At 35.1% G+C, this 25287-nt stretch overlaps 1 protein-coding gene across 7 annotated transcripts in view; it reads right to left on the bottom strand.

The window, feature by feature from the left end:
• Positions 1 to 25287, bottom strand: part of STAG1 (STAG1 cohesin complex component) — a 496328-nt gene that overhangs the window by 340843 nt on the left and 130198 nt on the right. For all 7 annotated transcript variants that reach the window (XM_077130200.1, XM_077130199.1, XM_077130205.1 and 4 more), the window contains one exon: positions 16286 to 16388. In XM_077130200.1, the coding sequence (XP_076986315.1) occupies positions 16286 to 16388 (103 nt within the window). The remainder of the gene's footprint in view (positions 1 to 16285; positions 16389 to 25287) is intronic.

Here is a 25287-nt window from a genome sequence, read left to right on the forward strand (position 1 = left end):
TTTGAAGATGGAAAGCCCAGCAGACAATGCCATATGCCTTCCCATGAGATGCTAAGTAAGCTAGAACCTGGCGACAGCCAACAGAAGCCAGAAGAGGAAATCCAGGTCTGGAGAAGACAAGTAAGGAAACTCCTGTCTTGGAAACACAGGCTGAAAACAAAGGAGCCCAGGAGTAAGGGACCAGCAGATGCCAGCTAGGTGCCTTTCCAGCTGACAGAGGTAGTCCAGATAGCATCAGCGTTTCTTGAGCAAAGGTGACCTCTCGGTGGTGCCTTAATTTGGACATTTTCACACCTTTAAAATTATAACTTGCAACTTAATAAATACTCTTTTTAAAAGCTGTGCCATTTCTGGTATACTGCATTCCAGCAGCTTTAGCAAATGGATACAAGGAGCATGTTGTAAAATTTCTACATATTTATGAATTATCCCTTTCTCCCTCTGTTCTTGATTTGTAGCTTTATTCCACTGTGGTCAAAGAATACACACTATATGATTTCAGTATGTTTTATGATTCAAACTATGACCTATCCTGGACAACGATGCAGGTGCACTTTAGAAGAATGTGTATTGTTTTTGTTGTGTGCAATGTTCTATTTATCTCTATCCACTCTAGTTGGTTAAGCATATCACTCAAATCCCGTATTTTTTTATTGATCTTCTGACTAGTCTACCCATTATTAAAAATGCTACATTAAAGTATTCTACGACTATTATTCCATAGTTCTTACCTGTCATTGTATCAATATCAATCTGCCCTCATTACTGTAAGCTTTACAATAAGACTCGATATGAGTAGTAGAAGTTCTCCAACTTTTCTCTTCTTCAATACTGCATTGGCTATTAGAGTGACTCTAGATTCACATGTATACTTTAGAATAATCAATTTTCAAAAACAAACATGCTAGGATTGTGATTTGTTTTGACTTGTTTTAACCCTGCTAGAATTTTTACTGAGACTGTAAATATGAATCAGTTTGAGGGAAAATGGACATCTTAAAAATGGCCATGACACCTACAAAAAAGTACCCAATATCATTCATTAGTCATCAGAGACATGAAAATAAAACCAAAAAATGGGATACAATTATACACCCGTAAGAGAAACTAAAATCAAGTTTCAGGCAAAATTAAGAGGGGTAAGGAAATGGAACAAATGGAACCCTTTTTATATTGCTTGTGGGAATACATATTGGTATAGCCATTTTTTAAAAATACTTAACAGGACCTATAATTTTACATACACATTCATTCTATGAATCATTAATTCCACTACTAGGCATATACCCAAACAGAAATGCACACTAATCTACATGAGAAGACTTGTACAAAAGTATTAATGGTACCTTTATTCAAAACAGCCAAGCACTAGAAAGAATAAATGTCCATAACAGTAGAATGGGAAATAAACTAAGGAATATCATACACTAGAATATTAATTAGTAATCAAATCACTGAGTATACAAACACAGCTTCCTTGATACAATGTTGAGTGAAAGACAGACCAAAAAAAAAAAAGAAAAAATGATAAATCCATTTAGATAAAGTTCAAAAACAGACAAAACTAAATCTTGGTATCTGTTTTGGTGACACAGATTTACAACACACAAAAAGTATTAGAACTGCATACAATCTTAAGATCTATATGCTTTAAATTTTAATTCAATAAAAACCAAAAGATTCTAATACTCCATCATCCTCCTACCACCATCGAAAAGAATTCATATACACAAATACAGCACAAATGAGTAGCCTTTGAGGAATGGCTCAGTTACTATTCATGGTTTACTTATTTTTTATTCAGCAAATATTTACTTCAGTAAGTACAGAGAAGCAGTAAAGAGCATGACCTAGGCAATCAAAATTCCAAGTCTAAAATGTGGCTCAGCAAACTTACTGTGGAAGCTAGAGACGTACCTTAATCCCACGGTGCTTTGGTTTCTTACATTGAGAAGCAGGAATAATAGCATGTATCTCCTCAAACTATTATTGTAAAGATGACATAAGTTGTGCTTATCACAAAATGCATGCTCAACACATGCTGGTTATTATGTAGGGGCAAACGTCAGTTTCTTCCATCACTGGTAATCTTAACTTTAAAAATTTGGTTAATTTGTTTCCCGGAGCATGCCCATGCCCACCAGAAATACGTTTTCTGGAAAAATTTGGTTAAATTGGTGACAGCCCAATTTTTCCAATATTAAGTTATTCTTTCTCCCTTTGTAATGAAAAAGTATTTTATAAGATAACTCTAAGACAAAAATAGCTGCAAATCAAACTTTCATCTATTCATCTTGTCATCTGATGATTCTTACCTGAATAAATCATTATTATGATAGCTTTCAAATAGTGATTTTCTAATTCCATTAATCTTTCTACTATTATTAGTTTGCAATTTTATGAATGGATGTATGGATGTATCTATAGCAATATGGACTCATGAATTTTTATTTTATTCAATAGGTTTATAGTCTATTGCTGTATTTACCTGATTCTCAAAATTTTCCAGTAGGAGGCCCCTTCAGGCTTGCTTCGATATCCTGTTGACAAACTCTCATCATTTTTTGAACATACCTTTACTTCCTATTACACAAATATGTTAGGGATCACCTTGAACTCTCTCTGGAGAAGTCCTTGGGTCAGTCATTTCTATAAGGAGTGCTGAGAGAGTTCTTAGTGACAAATGTTATAAAGATAGCAAGATATAAAGATATGGGTCTTTATGAAATGACTTTATGAAATGTATGACTGAAATGTCACACATTCTAGGATCTCTCAGTAGTCTCTCACACACAGGCGTATCTACATTATTTTTATATCTACCTATATAAATCTAGATAGATATCATTCTGATACCTCAAATTCCAACCCAATACCACTGTGCTCAATCTGGTCTTTCATCTTTTCACATTTGTAACCCACTTCTCTTATAGTGAAAACTTTAGCTTCCATTAGTCTCCCTGTATTGACGCATTTGCTCAATCCCATTGTATGTAACCAATCTCTTCAGGTCAATGGCAAGTTCCACATTCAGCACACAATCATGGAAGTTTGGAAAGTGAAGAAAAAAAGGAAATTACATTCTTTTCTTAATGTGAGATAAAATATTCTCCCAAGGCTCTCTCTAAGCCAACTCTGCAAGTGAGATCATGGCTCTCCCCAATAAGTGGGACAAGACATCCAGGGGTGAAAGTCTCCCTGCCAACGTGGGAGAGGACTCCTAAGGATGAATCAGGCCCTGGCACCATGGGATCAACAATTTCATCCTGACCAAAGGAAGAAAAGAAGTATAATTAGTAAAGTACCAGTAGCAGAGAAAGTTCAAATAGAGCTGAGAGGTTACTCTAGAGGTTGCTCTTATGCAAGCTTTAGTCAGAACTTGCTACCAATCATAACCTGTCAACCCTAAACCAATTCCTTTCCAGCCAATCCTAAAGAACATCTACAACAATATATAAGATTCCACAATGGTTCTATGCACTAGAGTAACTTTCTAGAAACCTTCAATTCCAGATGGGTCCCTGGTACAGATAAGTCCTGAAACCTAGCCTAGCTTCTCCAGAACATCAAATAGTTTCATCTCCCAACCCCATATTAGTGACAGATCCTTCCAGTATCAAAAATTTAGAATGGCCATAGCCCAAAACACCTCTAAAGAGGGGGATGGAAAGAACAAAGGTGGTGGTGGAGTTATACAGAGAAGATAGGATTTAACAAATGAATATGAATGCTGAATCATTAAATTGATATCTCTTTTAGTCTCCAGTATTTTAGAGCAGCTAAAGTAAAAACCTAAAATTGGGAAATTTGTAACCCATGTCAAACTTTGAAATATATTCTACAACTAATTGTGGTGCTGTGCTTTGAAATTTATTGCTTTTTTGTATATATACTATTGTTCAAAAAAAAAGAAGGAAAAAAGTTGACAGTGATGATAAAAAAATATTTAAGCCTTCTAGCCTCCTATATTCTGAATCAGCTAGAAGGAAAAATATGAGAGAATCGTATGGTAGCCCATGACAACCTCTGGGATCTGTCCTGTAACTGTTGAAGAGTGCTTTGAAAACTACTGCTTTTTTATTTCTTTGCTTTGTATATATGTTACACAATATAATTTAAAAAGTTAAAAATGAAAAAAATTCTTAAAAGGCAGAATTCTGGGAAATGATCAAACTATAAATGTCTAATTTGATGTTATTCCTTATTGTTCAGTTTGATGTTACTCTTTAATCTGTAAAAGATTCAGTGAAAGAATTTAAAAGTACAAGTTTCCATGAAGATGCAATTTTTTGCTAGGCAATTATAAAGCCAACTGTAGGAAATTTACTTGCTACCTGAAAACATTTCTGTGAGTGCTATAATTCTCAACATTACCTAACTTTTTCAACGACTCAATACAGTTATTAGAAAACAGACTTTTTCACTCATTCGACACAACCTTATTTATTCATTCATCCTGCAGCTACATATAGCAGATGTGGAAAAGCTGATCATTCCACCTAGTACAAGATAGGTCTTTCAAAGCTCTTACCATATTTAAAATGTATGTTTCCAAAGCTTAATACAATTTTGTCCAAAGTGGGGGAGACACTTCACCCTAATTTCTTATATACAGTAGTGTAAAGTAATATGTCTATAGTCCATAGTGTTAGTAATAAAGAAATTAGGGTCATGCATTTATGCATTTAAAGCCTCAGTATATTCAAGGGACAGAGTGTGAGTAAAGACGCTGTGAGGAAAACAAAATAACTTGAACGAAAGCCTACCTCTACTGATTAAGTAATGAATTTCATGGAAAATGTTACATATACTCAGGAAAACAAAAAGCTTAAAAGCAAAGTTACCTCCTTAACTGAACCTTCATAAAAATGATCCAATCAGAGTTTAGTGCTTTAGAGCAACTGCATTACTTAACTATGCACTAGTTAACCTAAACATGTACCTATACTTCCAGTAAACTTTATGCACCCAAATAATAAAAGATATAAATCATTAAAAATGGTAGACTATTTTCTGCATACCTGTTTAAAGATGTATGTAAGATCTATGCATGATGTAATGTATGCAGTTTTCATACATTTAAAATGCTAAAATAAAGTCCTCTAAATAAAGGTTAGCTCTGTTGTGTAGGAAAATAAACTATCCAAAATTACTCTCATGCCAACAAACTAGATAATGTAGATGAAACGGACAAATTCCTAGAAACATACAAACAAGCTACACTGACTTAGGAAGAAACAGAAGATCTCAACAAATCAATTACACGTAAAGAGATACAATTAGTTATCAAAACTCTTCCTACAAACAAAAGCCCAGGGCCAGATGGCTTCACAGGGAAATTTTATCAACATACCAAAAAGAACTAACATCAATCCTGCTCAAACTTTTGCAAAAGATTGAGGAAAAAGGAACTCTACCTAATTCACTTCATGAAGTTAATATCATTTTAATACTAAAACCACGTAAAGATGCTATAGGAAAGGAAAACTACAGCCCAATCTCCCTAATGAGCATAGATAAAAAATTCTCAACAAAATACTAGCAAATTGAATTGAATGACACATTAAAAGAATTATACACCACGACCAAGTGGGGTTTATACCAGAAATCCAAGGATGGCTCAACACAAGAAAATCAATTAATGTAATACAGCACATTAACAAATCAAAAAGGAAGAATCACACGATCATCTCGATAGATGCTGAAAAAGCATTCGACAAAATTCAACACACTTTTCTGATAAAACACTTCAAAAAGTAGGAGGCAAAGGTAACTTTCTCAATGTGATAAAGGACATATATGTAAAACCAACAGCCAGCATCATACTCAATGGAGAGAGACTGAAAGCTTTCCTCCTAAGACAGGAGCAAGACAAAGATGCCCTTTGTCACCACTATTATTCAACATTGTATTAGAAGCTCAAGCTAGAGCAATCAGGCAGCACAACGAAATAAGAGGCATGCAAATTGGAAAGGAAGAAGTAAAACTTTCATAATTTGCAGATGACATGATGCTATACTTGGAAAATCCTGAGAAATCTACAACAAAGTTACTTGAGCTAATAAATTCAGCAAGGTGTGGGGATATAAAATTAATGGGCAAAACTCAGTAACGTTTCTATACACAGCAATGACCTGGCTGAGGAGACAGTTAAGGAAAAAATTCCACTCAAAATAGCAACTAAAAGAATCAAGTACTTAGGAATGAACTTAATTAGGGACATAAAGAACTTGTACACGGAAAACTATATAACGTTGCTAACAGAAATCAAAGAAAATCGAAATCGATGGAAAAACATTCCCTGCTCATGGACAGGAAGAGTTAAAGATGTCAACTCTACCCAAATTGATCTACAGATTCAACATAGTACCAATTAAAATTCCAAAAACCTACTCTGAAGACTTGGAAAAGCTAGTTCCCAAATTCACCTGGAAGGGAAAGAGACTCTAAATAGCTAAAAACATCCTTAAAAAGAAGAACGAAGTGTGAGGATGAAAACTTCCTGACTTTAAAACTATTATAAAGCCACAGTGGGTCAAAACAGCATGGTACTGGCACAAAGACAGAAGTACTGACCAATGGAATCAAACTGAGAGTACAGAAATAGAACACCAAATCCACGGTCAACTGATTTTTGACAAGGACCCCAAATCCAGTGAACTGGGACAAAACAGTTTTTTCAATAAACGGGCATGGGAGAACTGGATTTCAAGAACAAAAAGAATGAAAGAGGACCCTTCCTTACACCCTATACAAAATTTAAACTCAGAGTAGATCAAACATCTAAATATAAGAACTAGCACCATAAAGTTTCTAAAAGAAAATGCAGGGAAACATCTTCAAGACCTAGTAGGAAGTAGCTTCCTAAACTTTACACTCAAAGCACAAACAACAAAAGAAAAAATAGATAAATGGGAACTCCTCAAAAGCAAATGCTTCTGCAACCTCAACAGACCGTCAAAAAGATGAAGAGGCACCCAACTCAATGGGAGAAAATATTTGGAAATCACTCATTGGACAAAATGACTCTCTCAAAAGCACTAGATAGGTTAAGTGTTACAGTCTGAATATACAAATGACTTTCCTAGAAGCTCTAAGAGACACAGATTCATTGACATTTTTTTATATTTATGCTTTACCTGAATGAATTCATGGTCTACAAACGTGAAATAACACTACCCTTTAGCAAACAATGTACATAAACATGTTTTGAGCAAAGTCTTAATACAAGTTTTAGCCTACATGGAATTAAAAGAAAAGCAGATAATCACAAATAATTTGCAAAATAAGACAGCAAACTATCGCATGTAAAAAATAGTTTCCTAAGAACTTTGTTTTAAGACAAATGCTGGAAAAGTTCTAAGAAAGGAAAGATTATTACAAGATGGTAATCAGGGAAAGTTTCATAAAACACAAGAGCTGCCAAGGTAGGACTTAATGATTTATTAAGAATAATAAATGCAATAGATTACTGAAAAATAATAAGACAGGTTGAATTTGGGAAACAAGGATCCCTGAGAGAAGAAACACTATGAGCAAATGTGTAAGTAGGAAAGCAAAAGCCATGATGTAAAGACGGACAAGAGAGGTGCATTTGACTGAATGAAAGGTTATAAATACGAAACGGGTGTAAAGTACATTAGAAGAACATACCTCACAATAAAAATGCACAGCTTGCTTTCCGAACAAGTAAAAACAAAACAAAAAAAGAAACATGAAAGTTATTACAAAGAATGGTTTGGAAAAGGGAAGAGAAGAGACTAGAGGTTGAAAGATAATAACATAGACTATTACAAAGAGAGACCTAAAGAGAGGAACTTGGAAAATGTAACACAAAGAAAAGATGTGGAATCTCTTATAGATAAAGGAGAGAGGAAGGGCCTTGGGGATGAAGGGAAATTAATGGGAACTTAAGTTTCAATTCTGGGTGTCTGAGAGAAATGTGGTATCCTTTATTAAATTAAGAAGTCAAAACTAACAACTAGTCCATGGGAGAAACTCTAAACGAAAAATAAGGAATAATAAAACAAAACTGCTTTAAGAAAGAAGAGGACACACAAATCCAATTCATAAATCCATTTCCAAATGTATGTAGCCTTAATCTAAAAAATTAATTGATAAAGCCGTTTTTGTTTTTTAGAAAAAGAAAATTCTCAGGAGAAATTGTTATCTAGAAAAGTACAAATGGGCAATTCACAAAAGAAACCCAAATAAATAATAATATAGAAGACTAGTGAAATTTTCAACTCTTAAATTTTGCAAAAATTTAACGATCACTATAAGCAATGGAAAGATGGGCAATGCCATATATATTGCTGTATGAAAGACAAATCAACACAAACCAAAGGCTTTCAAAATATATGCCATATCTATTGACTAACCAACTCCACTTTTAGAAAACAATAATAATGCCTCCAAAGCAAAACTGATTTGAGACCTGTTTATGTCAGCATGATTTAGAATCGTAAAACTTTCACTTAAATGTTTAACCATAGAGATAACATTTCTACAGTAAATAATACTGTGATTTTACATCTTTAAAATGATGTAAAATATTTAAATGATCATGAAATTCAAAATATGCTTAACAAAAGTACCAAGTAATTTAAAACACTCAATTTTTATAAATAAATAGATACCTGTTAGTTTATCTTATGATTCAGACTGTTACTATATTTTGCTGGATATTCTCCATGTTCTTTCTATGTATGTAAACATACAGACATTACAAATAAAAAATTTATTTACCCCTCTACTCGGCCTGGACAAATAAAAAGTTAAATAACGTTGTGAATATAGAAGTTCTGGTTCTCACTTAAATAGAACAAAAACACTTAGTAAAACAAAACCAGAAACAGACAATAGTTTAGGTTATAGATGTGTATTTATATCTGTACTAGGTTATGATTTTAAGGAAATTAAACACCACTGCAACTTATTCTCATGCAGCAAAAATAATATGTATTTGATAAATGGATATATATTTACTTGTATATGTTTATATTATCTGTATATGGGGAGACAAAAAATATACAAAGCAATTCTAACAAAATATTAACTTGCATGAAGATTCCTGCATGAGAATTATTATAGAATTCTTAAAAATCTTCTAAATTTATTTCAAAATGCAAAGTTTTTTTAACACCAGGAAGGAAAAGTGCTGAGTAAACAAAATTACACATCACTTATTAATTCACTCAACAAACATTTACTGAGCACTTATTGTAGGTTAGGAATTAGTACAAAGAAGGAAACAAACCAGATAAACTCTCAGCCTTCACACAGCTTATTCTCTAGTTGGGGGAGACAAACAATTAACAAACAAACAAGTAAAATGTATACCACATCAGATGGCAGTAAGAGCTGCAGATAGAGGTGGGTGCAAAAAAAGAAGAAACACACACACATAAGGAATGGTGGATACTGAGTTACAGTAAGTAGGTATAGGGACTGGCAATTTTATAACAAGATTAAATTTTAGCAAGACCTGGAGGAAGTGAGATAGGGAACTATGATGATATCTGGAACAGAAAGAAGAGCAGCATTCTGAGACAGGGTCCTGAAATAGGGACCGAGCCTGATGGGTTTGGGCAAAAGCATCTAATGATGGCTTAAACCAGCTCGGTAGTTAAGTGATTGAAGGAACTTGAAAGTAAATTAGGATTCACTGACAGATTGAATACAGGATTAGAAAGAAAAAAGGTTGACTCCCAGGATTTTTCAGCCTGAGAAACAAGAGGGATGAAGTTGCCATTATGGAAGAGAGATGGGCAGGGGATGGGAAACTCCAGGGTTTTAACACATTGAATCCATTAAATATTTAAATGAAGATGCTGAATGGGAAACTGGGCATTTGTCTGTAGTCTAAAAGTAAGGTCCAGACTTGAAACATAAACCTGGGAGACATCAATTTAGAGATAGCATTTAGTCATAAGATTGGATGCCATCAACCAAGGATGAAGTCCACTATTTGCCTAATCATTACAAATATATACCTTTCTGACAGTATATCAGATCATCACTTACTTGGGTAAAGAGCTATAGTAATAACAAATATTAATGAGGACAACTGTAAAAATAAGGGTAGTTTTAATGGGCTCAAAAATCTGAAATAATCCAGAACACAGGGGTAAGAGAGACTATGTGTTTTAGAACCTTATTTACTCTCTGAGACTGTTTTAGTTTGCTAGCTGCTGGAATGCAATATACCAGAAACGGAATGGCTTTTAAAGGGAATTTAATGGGTTGCTGGTTTACAGTTCTAAGGCCGAGAAAATGTCCCAATTAAAACAAGTCTAAAGAAATGTCCAATCAAAGGCATCCAGGGAAAGATACCTTGGTTCAAGAAGGCCGATGAAGTTCAGGGTTTCTCTCTCAAGTGAGAAGTCACATGGCGAACACAGTCAGGACTTCTCTCTCGGCTGGAAGGGCGCATGGCGAATACAGCATCATCTGCTAGCTTTCTCTCCTGGCTTCCTATTTCATGAAGCTCCCTGGGAGGCGTTTTCCTTCTTCATTGCCAAAGGTCACTAGCTGGTGGACTCTCTGCTTTGTGGTGCTGCAGCATTCTCTGCTCTGAGTCTCTCATTCTCCAAAATATTTCCTCTTTTATAGGACTCCAATAAACCAATCAAGACCCACCCAAACGGGTGGAGACATGTCGTCCCTTAATCCAGTTTAACAACCATTCTTGACTAAATCACATCAACCAGGGAGATGATCTCATTACAGTTTCAAATATACAGTACTGAATAGGGACTATTCTACCTTTATGAAATGATATTTTGATTAAAACATGGCTTTTCTAGGGGGCACACTTCCTTTCAAACCAGCACAGAGACCAAAGGAAGAAACATTTATTTTGTCCAGAACCTAAATTTTCTGTAGCACTTAATATACCTCAACACGTCTGGACAGATCATCTAAACAATCCAAACATAGGAGCCCAGAATAAGAATGAGGGCCTTTAATTCTGTATGGTTTAATGTAATGCCTGGATAAATCCCTGAGTATATTAAGCAGACAACCAAAAAGTATTGGCAAAGTCCTTTGAAGGATGGGAGAAATAATATGGAACTATTAAACTTTACTACCTGGGAAACCCCAGATACTATGTCAAGCGTTAGGGACACCCAAATCAGCAGGCCGAGCCCTTGACCTTGCGGCTTGTTCTTGTGAAGCTTATATATGTAGTGGAGAAGCTTAGCCTACCTATAGGTATGCCAAAGGGTTACTTCTGGAGGACCTCTTTTGTTGCTCAGATGTGGCCTCACTCTCTCTAAGTCCAACTCTGCAAGTGAAATCATTGCCCTCTCACCAAATGTGACATAACATCCTGGGGTGAAAGTCTCCTTGGTGGCATGGGAAATGACTCCCAGGGACGAATCTGGTCCAGGCAGTGTGGGATCAACAATGCCACCTTGACTAAAGGAAGTAAATAAGTGTAACAAACAAGCTATCAATGGCTAAAAGAGTTCAAATGGAGTCCAGAGGATACTCTGGAGGTCACTCTTACGCAAGCTTCAGTTAGACATTACTACCTATCATAGCTTGCCAAATCCAAACCAAAACCATTTCAGCCAATCCTAAAGAACACCTAGGGCATCATATAAGATTCTACAAAAAAGATTCCATGAACCAGGGTAACTTTCCAGAAATTTACAACTTCCAGATGGGTTCCTAGACCAGATTAAGTCCGAAATGCAGAAAGGCCAGCCTCTCTAGAACATCAACTAGTTCTATCCCCCATCCCATATAATCTACAGTCCCTTCAAACATGAAGAAGTTAGAATAAGCATAGCCCAAATACCTCTAAAGAGGAGAAGAAAGGTCAAAGGTGATGGAGAATTTATACAGAGAATGGAGGGTTTAACAAATGAGTATGATTGCTAAATCCATTATACTGATATTTCATGTAGTCTCCAGTATCTTAGAGCAGCTATAAGTAAAAACCAAAAATTGTAGCATTGTAATCTATACCAAGCTCTGAAATCTGTTCTACAACTAACTGATGCACTGCCTTTGAATTTTATTGCTTTTTTGCACATGTTATTTTTCAAAAAAAAAGAAAAGAAAAAGAGAAGAGTAGAAGAGTATAATAGAAAAGATAGGCTTTAACAAATGAATATGACTGCTGAATCAATATACTGATATTTCCTTTGGTCTTCAGTGTCTTGAAGAAAAACTGAAAAATCGTGGACCTGTAACCCATACCAAACTTTAACATCTGTTGTATAACTACTTGTTAACATGTACTTGGAAATGTACTAGTTTTTGTATAGATGTTATTTTTCACAATAAAAAAAAGTTAAACAGTGGCTGAATGATAGAATTCTTCCCTGCCACATGAGACACCCGGGTTTGATTTCCAGAGCCTGCCCATGCCAAAAAAAACCAGAAAAAGTTAGAACCACCATAGTTCATCCATCATCCCTAAAGACTGGGGAAAAGATCAAAGGAGAAGGTGGGGTTATAAAAGAGAAGATAGGATTTAAGAAATGAGTATGACTGCTGAATCATTAGTCTCCAGTGTTTTGGAGCAACTACAATGAAGGACCTAAACTTGTGAGCTATGTAAGCCATACCAAACTCTGAAATCTGTCCTGTAACTAATTGTTACAGTGCACTTTGAAATTTATTGCTTTTCTGTGTATATACGTTTTTTTCACAATGAAAAAATCTGTGAAATAGTATAGAATGAGATCGCCGTAAGAATTTAGAAGAAAAACAATACTGCTTCTAATACAAAGTGCCTTATACTGTTTATTTTCATTTGACCGACAAAATGAAAAAAACAGATCCACAAAGTCCCCTAAAAAGGTAACAATGGCATTAACATAGCAAAGCAAAGCATGTTATCAGTCTAAATTTGGAATTGTTTGAAAGGATGCAAGTCAATAGAAAATATCCAAACCTTCTTCAAAACAAATACTGTGCATGACTCAAATTTAATCTTTCTAACAATCATACATCTCAATATTAATAGGTTGGTATTCTGGACTTCGTAAAAGAAAGAGCTCATGTGAATTCAAATTCTATCTTTGAATAATCTGAATATGAATTTAAATCCCATCTTTGCCACTTACTTGCTGTGCGTGACCTTAAACGCATTAACACTTTTCAACTTTGTTTTCTACTCTGTAAACGGCATATAGACCTATTTCATATTAATGGTATGAGGATTAAATGACATAAAAAGCACCATCCCAGTCCAAAACCCATACTAGACTCTCATGAAGTTGTGCTGCATTGTTCCCAAGATCAAGAAAAGGATCAACTATACATGGAAATATAGGTATACATGTGAACTAATGGATGTGAATGTATAGAATGAAGTCTAACACAAGTTTCTAGAATACCACTATCCTATCCTGGTTGACATTTTTTTTTCAATTCTATAAACACAAGGTGAGAATCTACTATTTACACTACCAGATTGCATAATACCAATTTCACTAAAACTTAAATCATATTTCCCACCACAAAAGAACTGAGCATTTGGGTATACAGACTCCACGATGGTTGGGTTCAGGTGTCAACTTTGCTAGAAAGAGGGTGCCCAGTTGTCTTTCAGGGAAGCACGAGGCTAATCATTACTACAAGGATATTTCAGGGCTGGTTTATTAAATCATCAGTCAGTTGATTGCATCTGTGACTGATCACATCTAAGATCAACTAAACGTCTGTCTTCCACAAATGAGAGAATACAATCACCTGGATTTGATCCAATCAGTCAAGAGTTTTAAGTGAGAAGAGAGAATTTTCACTGCTTCTTCAATCAGCGAGCCTCTCCTGTAGAGTTCGTCAAGACCCTTTATTGGAGCTGCCAGCCTCACAGCCTGTCCTCCAGATTTTTGGACTCCTGCATCCCCATGGTTATGTGTGACACTTTTATAAATCTTATATTTACAGATAACCCCTGTTGGTTCTGTTTCTTTAGAGAATCCTAATATAGACACCTTTCCATACAACTGTAGACATGTAAAAATTTAAAAGATTCTAATGAATGATGTAACAGCCTGCTGAAGGGGTGAAAATTTCTCGTTCAGAAAAATAATATAAGGCCATCTTGAAGGAGACAAAAATTCTAATGAATGATACAACAGCCTGCTGAAGGGGTGAAAAATTCTCGTTCAGGAAAACAATATAAGGCCATCTCGAAAGAGACAACAATTATCTTGAATCTTGTAAGTGAAGAATTTCAACTGGGAGACAACAAATTCAAGGTAGGTAATCACAAAAGCAGTTCACTCTCCTACCTTCAAGTAAGTTTAGTTTTATTTCCAATTTTGCATATATAACACATGAATCCCAGCAATGTAAACTATGGCCTCAGAAAAATCAGACGGTAAATTACAGAGAACTAGAACAGTCTTCACTTTTCAGGTGTGAGAGTCTTTCCTTTTCTCAAAATGTGTTTTAAAGAATACTATACAACAAATACCTCCACAAAATGAAGAATTATAAAGAGTGATTGCAATGCAAAATTCCCCACTCCATGTGGGTTATTTTTCCCATTTAAAGATAAAGAATAAAAACAAGTGTAGGGCAAAATGGTTTTAGACTTCCTACTCTACCTATTTTGTTTTGGTTTTTAAACTTGGCATGGAAGAGTAAAAGATACAGAGTTTCACTGTCGCTAATTAAAAATTCTCACAGATATAAATATGACAAAGCAACATCAAAAAAGTCTTGTTGAAAACTGTCACTATAAAAGACATATACAGGGCGGGCCGCGGTGGCTCAGCGGGCAAGAGTGCTTGCCTGCCATGCCGGAGGACCCCGGTTCGATTCCCGGCCCCAGCCCATGTAACAAACAAACAAACAAACAAAATATAATAAAATAAGAAAATGTTTAAAAAAAAAAAAAAAAAAAGACATATACAACAACTGGTTAAACGATGTATTAATCAATTACAATGGGGGGATCTTATTTGTACCATGAGTCAAACCAATACATTGTATTTTGAAAATTGTAATAATAGTGAAATTATTGCAAACTTTAAAACTGGTATTTGGTGACATTAATACATTCTTGTTATCTTGGGATAGGATAATGATATTGTGGTGATAGTGCAGATAGAACGATGTCTAGGACAATCTTCAAAGTAAGATGGGGAGGAAAGGGGAGAGGGCAGAGAAGTGAAATAAGACTGGCAATGAAGGCTGGTTAATGCATACATGGGCACTGGGGTAAGTAAGGGGAGTGCCAAGGAGAAGTGACATTCAGTCTCTTGCAGGAGGAGGTTAAAATTTTCCATAATAAGAACATTTATTTAAAAAAAGAAAAAGCTTATTAATAGCAAATCATATTTTAAGAGTAGAGCCTGAAAATGTGGACCTATGTTCCAGTAGCCATGTTTCTTGAAGATGACTGTATAATGATATAGCTTCCACAATGTGACGGTGTGATTGTGAAAACCTTGTGTCTGATGCTCCTTTCATCTACCTATCAACAGACGAGTAAAACATATAGAATAAAGATGAATAATAGGAGGAATAAATGTTAAAATAAATTTAGAGTGAAATGCTGGTGATCGGTGAGGGGGAGGGGTGGGGGTAATGGTATGTATGAATTTTTTTGTTTTCTTTTTGTTTCTTTTTCTGAATAGATGCAAATGTTCCAAGCAATGATCATGTGATGAATATGCAACTATGTGATGAAATTGTGAATTACTGATTATATATTTAGAATGCAATGATCAAAAAAAATTAATTTAAAAAAAAATTGAAAGTAGAACAGCCTTAACTCCCTGACATATTGATACTACTATCTCTCTCAAAGCATATGCAGGCTTAAATTAAAAGATGACCGGTGCTGTTAAAATACACAAAAATACCCCTCAGCCTGAAAGCATGGGTTACCTAGAGCTCTTCTAAACTTCTCACTGACGTGTACCAGTGAAAATATACTCTAAATTTGGCCCAAAATAACAAATTAGCTCTACCAAAATGAACATGTATGAACGCACAAGAAAATAAGAGTTGTCTCAGAAAAGTAGATAAATCATAACTATCATTGTCCCATGTGAATCACTTTCTGTGCTATCACATGGATCACCATTTATTTAAAGGAAAGTATGGAGAGCAAAGAAGATACTATAATCAATTCCCTTTTTTGATCACTGCCCTGAGTAATTTTATGAAATGCAAAGTTTGCAAGAATCTCTAATGTGTCATGCAAATTTTAAAAAATATTAACAATACTAGAATTAACAAACAGCTCACACCAACCCATTTAATTGGTAAACATTACAGAAATAAAAAAGATAAACTTAATACATACTGGAGGCCGGCCAGGACGACCCCTTTTTCTTTTTCCTTTAACCTCTGTTTCTTCAAGTTCGCTGCCAGCATCTGAATGGGCAGTGGTTTCATTAGTTGAATCCCTAAAAAATGTTATTATATTATTTTAGTGAATAAGTTGTTAATACAATACAGTTTTGTTCCACTAATTTCTTTGCCTCCTATAGTAAAGCTGATTACAAATGGTTCATAGATAGTCCATTTTCAGACACAATCTACAGCAAATTAAATATATATCCCATGCTGCCTGATATCACATAATTCTTGAGTGAAATGTATCCCCAAATAAAGTGGGGTAAATGACTATACAAATGGCAGCCCTGTACAAAACATACATGCAAAATACAATTACTAAAGGAGCGATTCTTCAGCATATAAAAATAAAGGCTTAGGAGGTATTTTGTTCATATTATAAAATCATGAAAGTGTCCTGGTAAAAATGCTGGCCCTTAAAAATAACATACACATACAGTTTATTACAAATGCTACTTTAAAGTTACCGACATGAAAATATTACTGATATACATAATTAACAAACTAATAAAACACACGATACTTATTGTAAATTACATATAGGCAAATAACTCTCACAAGATTTTTATAATTTTTACCAAATACTTGTATCTACAGCTAACCTATGGTTACAATTAATGATTGGTGTTTTGAAATGAACTAGGGTTGATATTTTTGTCCACTTCAATGGGTAGGGATGCAAATAAAATAAGAAGCATGTTTGTTGGAACTTCACTCGTAAGTCACTGATGTAAGCAACTTTCTTGCTGAACTGGATAACAGTACTTAAGAGTAGAAGAATACTTTCTCAGTTTTTGGGCCATTCATAATACAATGGCTATAGACTTGGATTGTTATACCTTAAGTTTAATCTGCATTATGAATTTCCCCATTGTCTTTTAAATCTACAGAAAACAAAAATAACAACAAAATCAAGCCCTGATTTATAATGTTTCCTGATTCCCATGGTATAAATACTACTACCATAGCAAATTTCAAGCTAGCAAAGTGACATCACTGAATGCCTAGTCAAAAGTGAAGACCAGTATGCCATATAGCTAGAATAGATGAAAATAACAACCTCAAAAACACAGATAATAGTAATATGTAAACTAATTAGGAAGTGATAATTTTGAATAGTACCTTTATTTTTAATATACTTTATTTAGTTTTAAGTTTGTAAAATTTATCTTTTTATAGTGACTGTATTTAACCAGCTCAAAAATGTCCTAAACATTTAATAATCTGCACATGCAAACTAGGATAGGCTGGCTCCAACAGAATACGGAAAAGGTAAAGATGGTATAAACTAGAACATCTTCACTAAATTCTACATTACTAACCCCAAAAAGGATCTGCATAAAACTTCAAAGTACAGAGAAAATGGTCAGCCCTGGCTCCCATAATATTATTTCTCAATCCTCTTCTTAGTCTCATTCCCTCTTTGTGTTGACTCTTTAAAGCTCACTTTTTTATTATCTGCTCTTCTTCCTTTATATTAACACTCCCTTGCAGGTTTCATCCACTTGATGTTAACTTCTAGATAAATGACTTCAACATTTTATCAGTAGATCTGAACATATTCCAGATGTCTAATTCAGGATTTTTAATTGCATGCCTGACATGTCTCCTTGAACACCACCGCAATTTCATCACATACCACATCTAAAATTAAGTATAGGGTGGTGTGACGGTGGCTCAATGGCAGAATTCTCGGCTGCCATGCCAGAAACCCAGGTTCGATTCCTGATGCCTGCCCATGCAGGTGATACATGAATTGATTTGTTAAATCAGTGCATGGGTATGCTTTAAATTGTTATACAAATTTCATATTCTCACCATTATCTTATTACTTGAATTTACAAAATTATTATTAGAATATTATCAATCTACCTCTTGTGCCTCCTGCTAACAATTAATTAAGTCTCCTTTTATAGGAGACTTAATGTCACTTTCCCTAACCCTTCCCCCAATGCCGATGAATCACCCTTATAATAATACTTCTGTCTCTCGTTTTCATTTTTATTTTACGTAAAATGGTCTCAACTTATCTCCCTGCTTCTACAATCTTCATGTCCAAGGCATTCTACATACTACTGTCAGTAATATTTGCATATCATGTTATTTTCCTAGCTGCAAATCTTTACAGGTAATCTGGTCTTTAAAATTGTATACAGTTATGATTTTAGCCCAGGGATAAATAGCAAATATTTTAAGTTTGTGGGCTATAAAGTCTTTCTCCATAGCTACTACTGAACTCTGTGCTGTAGCCTAAAGCAGCCATAAACAATAGGTGAATAAATGGACACATGGCTGTGTTTCAATAATATTTTATTTTAAAAAACAGACATCTGACCCATTAACACTAGTTTGTCAAGTCCTGATATAGTCAATTTTATTTGCCTCTACTAAAAAGCAATGATAAATCACATTGCACTTATCACCATTCAAGTAGACCATATTTAGAATATATGTAAGTATAAATATATTAATTTGGCATATACTATGTGTGAAACAGTTTCTATACATTATCTAGGAAAAAAATACAGATAAACCTCATAGGAAACTATTTTCACCCCGATTTTATAATGAAGGAACAAAAGTTCTGAAACCCTGATAAACACGCCAGTCGACACACAACAAGTAAGTGAGAGAGAGTCCAGTTAGAACTCAAGGTAAATCTGAATTCTGTCTTTCCGAGTCAGGGTAATGGAGTACAAGCATTATGCCATATATTTCCTTATATAGCAGCATCCTCTGTAGTCCTCTTAAGTCTAACAGAAATCTCCAGGAAACTGAAAAGCAGGTCAGTTCCAGCATATAATAAATAAGTGACCCATTAAGGTATCTAATTCATGCTTAAACAATATAGTTTAGTGGTGAAAGAAAACAGAAAATTAAAATGTTTTCTAGCTCTGCCAACTGCAATTAGCAGGAAAGGTGACAGTTAACTGTCCACAAATGATTTACTATTAGTGTAAGTATGTACGTTTGTTTACTACAAAACACAAGACAAATTTTTTCTTTTGTAAAATTTCAAATATTTGAGAAGATATAGAATACAAGTAAAAGTTCCACTTCCCCCACTCAAAATCTGAAACCCAATCCTTTCTACAGAATAACCACTGTTAACAGTATGATCAACACTCTGCTATAAATATCTATGCTTTTGCATAGATACTGAAATTAAATATCTATTTCTAGTTTTATTTTTAAATAAAGTGGAACTTAACATACAAATACATAGGGTTGCTGAACTGTATTTCATATGTCTTACATCCCTATCAATGAACACTTAGGTTATTTCTAGCTTTGTCCTATCACAAAAAGAGCTGAAATTACTATTTTTGTACATTTTTCCTACTACACATCAACAAGTATAACTCTAAGAGAGACACATGCTCAATCACGGGATATAAAAATTAACTTTGACCAATTTCTTTTGAAAAACCCTGTAAATTGCTGATGTTCTGAATATAAATGAAGAGTATACAGAAGAATCATTTCAGATCTTGAAAAAATGAGTTGGTCCCACTTCCAGTAAAATGGTGGAACAGAGTGGGCTAACTTCAACTAAGCTCTGTGAAACAACAAGAATAGGATTAAAATTACAAATAAATAAATATACAACCAGGACCTCAGTTGAAGCAAAGAGTCTATGATGGAGAGAAAGGGGTCAGTGTCCTCAACTACAAGCCAATTGAGGTCAGATGGTGCGTGGGTCCCAAGGGAGCTGTATGCTCCTGTGTGCTGGCCAGTATCCACAGCAGGCTTGTGAGGTGTCATGGCTAGGTTCATGTGTCAACTTGGCCAGGTGGTGGTGCCCACTTGTCCAGTTGGGCAAGTGCTGGCCTGTCTGTTGTGATGAGGACATTTCATAGAATTAAATCATGATCATGTTATGCATCCACAGCTGATTCCATTTGTAATCAGCCAAGGGGAGTGTCTTCTGCAATGAGTGACCTAATCACTGGGAGCCTTTTAAGGAGGATTCAGAAGAGACACACACTCTCTTCCTGCTTTGGCTGGTGAGCCTCTCCTGTGGAGTTCGTCCAGACCCTCCATCAGAGTTGTCAACTTCACAGCCTGCCCTATGGATTTTGGACTCTATGTTCCCATGGTTACATGAGACATTTTTATAAATTTTATATCTACAGATATTTCCTACTGATTCTGCTTCTCTAGAGAACCCTAGCTAATACATGATATCTTCTCTGGATGTCCCATGGCTGAGAGTACCTGCAGGGAGTCCTGAGGCAGAACTTGTTTCCTTTGTGCAGTAGGACCATTGGGTCAGTGCACAGAGCCTGCTCCCAGCCCTGAGGTGGGCTGCTGCGGGCTCCTGACTTTGGCGGAGATGGAGGATCCCCACCTCCCACCCCCACCGGGGAGAAGGTGAAGACTGGAGCAGAGCCAACCAGATGGCTGATTGGCAAGAGGCTCATGAGGTCCCAGTCACGCTCCCCTTTACACATGGAAGCCTGGGCTTCTTGGGAGTACATGAATGGAACGGCAGGGTGAGGAGGCCAGGCGAGCCATGTGCCGCCAAATATTCTGTGTGTTTGTTTTTTCCTGGTGCATGGGTTGTGATTCCAACCCAGGTATCCTGCATGACAGGCAAGCCTTCTACCTGTGCACCCTTTTCTGCCTAGTTTTTAAAAGACCCTCAACTATTTTTTTTTCTTTTTTTCTGTTTTTGGAGGATGGGCTGGGAGACAGACTGGGTCTCCCACGAGACAGGCAGGGCTCTAGCACTGAACCACCTGTGCATCTTTCTGCACTGTTTTTCATAGACCTCCAATTGCATCCCCTATTTGAGAACTGGGCCTTGATTTGGCAGGGAATTACTGACAAACCAAGTGCAAACAAGGGACCTTCAAAGCAAACCTTAGTAAATACAAAATTTTACATGAATGAAGAAAACCAGCTTGCAAAATAATCTCATTAAGATAATCAAATGCCCCAGATGAAATGGGAAATCACAAAGCAAGTGAAGATCCACAGAGAAATGGCCCAACTAAATAACCAAATCAAAACACCTGGGAGACATAGAATATGGGAAAACTACTGAAGACATTTATAAAGAAATAAAGGATATCAAGAAGACACTAGAAGAGAACAAAGAATTTGAAAGATTAAATAGTAAAATAGCAGATCTCAGAGATGAAAGATATTGTTAACCAAATTAAAAATACATTAGAGACTCACAACAGCAGATCTGAAGACGCACAGAAACATAATAATCATTGGCATCCCAGAAGGAGAAAAGTAAAGGGCTGAGAAGGTTAGTTGATGAGATAATCGGAGAAAACATCCCAACTGTCATAAGAGACATAAATATGCAAATCAAAGATGCCCAATGAACCTCAAATAAAATAAATCCAAATAGGCCCACTCCAAGAAACATACTGATCAGACTGTCTAAAGTTGAAGAGGAGCAGAAAGTATTGAAAGCTGTACAAGAAAAGTGATCCACTACATATAAGGGAAACAACCTAAGACTTAGTTTGGACTACTTAATAGGCACTATGGGGACAAGAAGGCAGTGATATGATATATTTAAGATCCCAAACAAGAAAGGCTTCCAGCCAAGAGTTCTTCAGTCGGCCAAGTTGTCCTTTAAAGGTTGAGATAGAGATTAAAATCTTCAAAGACAAATAAAGACTGAGAGAACTAGTCAACATGAGACCTGCACTACAAGAAATACTAAAGGGAATCCCGTTAGTTGGAAAAAAAAAAGACAGGGGAAGGAGATATGGAGGAAGGTAGAATTGAAGAGTACTATTAAGGACAATTCAAAGGATAAAAAGAGAGAAGGAAAAGACTATATATCTGGCAAATAAAAAAATGAAAGGATAAAATGGCAAATTCAAAAACTGTTTGTACAGTAAAAACTTTGAACACTAAGGGACTAAACTCATCAATTAAGAGATAACAAAAGACTATATATCTGACAAATAAAAAATGAAAGGATAAAATGGCAGATTCAAAAACTGTTTGTACAGTAAAAACTTTGAACACTAAGGGACTAAACTCATCAATTAAGAGATAACAAATTGGCATAGAGATTTAAAAATATGATTCATGCATAAGCTGTTTCCAAGAGATGCGTTCTTAGATCCAAGAATACAAATAGAAAAAAAATAGAGAGGACACACATAAAATAAAAAAGGGCAGGTGGCTTGTCACTATGGATCCTGAAGAAATTTTAAAAATCATAAGAGGATACTATGAACAACTATACTCAAACAAACTAGGCAACACAGATGAAATGGACAGATTCCTAGAAACACACGAACTATCTACACGGACTCAAGAGAACAAGAACATCTCAACAAACCAATTACAAGAATAAAAGCTTCAATCAGTCATCAAAAAATTTCCTACAAAAAAAAGCCCAGAACCAGATGGCTTCACAGAGGAATTTTATCAAATATTCCAAAAAGAATTAACACCAATCCTATTCAAACTTTTCAAAAAACTTGAGGAAAAAGGCACACTAACCTGATTCATTTTATGAAGCTAACAGTCTAATACCAAAACTGTATAAAGATGCTACAAGAAAGAAAAAACCACACAGCTCAATTTCCCTAAAGAACATAAAGCAAAAATTCTCAACAAAACACTAGCAAACTCAATCTAATGACATGTCAGAGGAATTCTACATCATGACCAAGTGGGGTTTACACCAGGAAAGCAAGGATGGCTCAACATAAGAAAATTAATCAATGTAATAAAACACAATAACAAATTAAAACAATCTAATGATCATCTCAATTGGTGTTGAAAAAGCATGTGTCAAAATCCAGTATGCCAAATGTTCTAAAAAAGATCATGGTGATGAATATACACCCATGTGATGATACTGTGAGCCACTGATTGAACACCATGTATGGACTGTATGTATGTGAAGATCTAACAATAAAAATATGTTTTAAAAAACCTGACAGGGAGCCCAAGGAAACTAGCATTCTTGCATTTGAAAGAAATGCCACTATACTAGTTAATATTACTTCCTTTGCATAAGTTTTATTCACTGCAATAAGGCACATCTCATGTGTAAACATAGTGTTTTAAACAAAAAAAACAATTACAAAGATTAAAAAAATCAGCATCCTTTTCTGATTAAAACAACTTCAAAAGTAGGAACTGATGGAAACTTCCTCAATATCATAAAGGGGATATATGGAAAACCCATAGCCAGCACTATGTTTAACATGAAAGACTGAAAATATTCTCCCTAAGATCAGGAATGAAACAAAGCTGGCCACTGTCATCACTATTTTTGAACACTGTACTGTAAGTCCTAGCTAGAGTGATCGGGCAGGAGAAATAATAAAGGGTATTCAAATAGGAAAGGAAGAAGTAAAACTTTCATTACTTGAAGAAGACATGATCTTATACTTGGAAAACCCTGAAAAATCTAAGACAAAAGCCACATGAGCTAATAAACAAATTCAGCAAAGTGGTGGGATACAAGATTAAAGTACAAATACTAGTCATGTTTCTATAGACAGGTAATCTAGTTGAGAAGGAAATTAAGGGAAAAAACTTCATTCAAAAATAGCAACAAAAAGAATCACATATCTTGGAATAAACTTAAGCAGAGATTTCAAGGACTTCTACATAGAAAACTATAAAACATTGCTAAAAGAACTCAAAGAAGTCCTAGATAGATGGAAAGACATTCCGTACTCATAGACACACACGTTGGATGTTTCTAAGATGTCAATTCTACTAAACTGATCTATAGAGATTCGATACAATACCAATCAAAATTCCAGCAACCTACACTGAAGACCTGGAAAAGCTAGTTATAAAACTTATTTGAAAGGAAAAGCTCAAATAGGTAAAGAATCCTAAAAAAAGAAGAACGAAATGGGAGGTCTAATTTCCTGACTTTAAAGCTTACTATAAAGCCAAAGTGGTCAAAACAGCATGGTCCTTGGACTAAGACAGAAGTGGTGACCAATGAATTGAATCAAGAATATACAGACAGACCACAAATCTATGTTCAACTGATCTTCCATAAGGCCCCCAAATCCACTAAACAGGTACAAAAGAGTCTTTTCAATAAGTAGGCATGAAAGAACTGGATAGCAATAGAGAAAAGACTGAAAGAGGACCCCTACCTTATACCCTACAAAAAAGTTAATTCAACATGGATGAAAGACCTAAATATAAGAGCCAGTAACACAAAACTCCTAGAAGAAAATATAGGCAAACATTGCCAAGAACTAACAATATGAGATAGCTTCTTAAAAGTTTACACCCAAAGCACAAGCAACAAAAGATAAAATTGATAAACAGGAACTCCTCTAAAACAAAAGAATCTGTGCCTCAAGGTACTTTGTTAAAAAGGTGAGGACACAGCCAGTTCAGTGGGAGAAAATATTTGGAAACCACATATTGGAAAAAGGTTTGATACTGTATATAAAGAAATTATACAATTCAACAACAAAAGAACCAACTCAATTATTAAATGGGCAGAGAATATGACTAGACACTTTTTCGAGGAGCAAAATACAAATGGCTAAAATGTTTCTTGAAGATGACTGTATGATGATACAGCTTTTGCAATTTGACTGTGTGATTGTGAAAACCTTGTGTCTGATGCTCCCTTTATCTATGGTATGGACAGATGAGTAAAATATATGGATTAAAAATAAATAAATAACAGGGGGAACAAATGTTAAAAAATAATAATAGATGAAAAATTGGGGGAAATGGGGAAATGTACCTACTGCAAACTATGGACTATGGTTAAAAATAATATTTTAATATTCTTTCATTAACAGTTAAGAGATTACCACAACAATACTATGGGTCAATGGATGGGTGGGGAGGAGTGATAAGGGGTATGGGAGGATTTGGGTCTTATTTTTTATTTTTATTTCCTTTCTGGAGTAATGAAAATGTTCCAAAATTGATCATGGGGATGTATGCACAGCTATGTGATGATACTGTGAG

Source organism: Tamandua tetradactyla, chromosome 15, assembly GCF_023851605.1.
Source record: "Tamandua tetradactyla isolate mTamTet1 chromosome 15, mTamTet1.pri, whole genome shotgun sequence".
In the NCBI taxonomy this organism is placed as follows: Eukaryota; Metazoa; Chordata; class Mammalia; order Pilosa; family Myrmecophagidae; genus Tamandua; species Tamandua tetradactyla.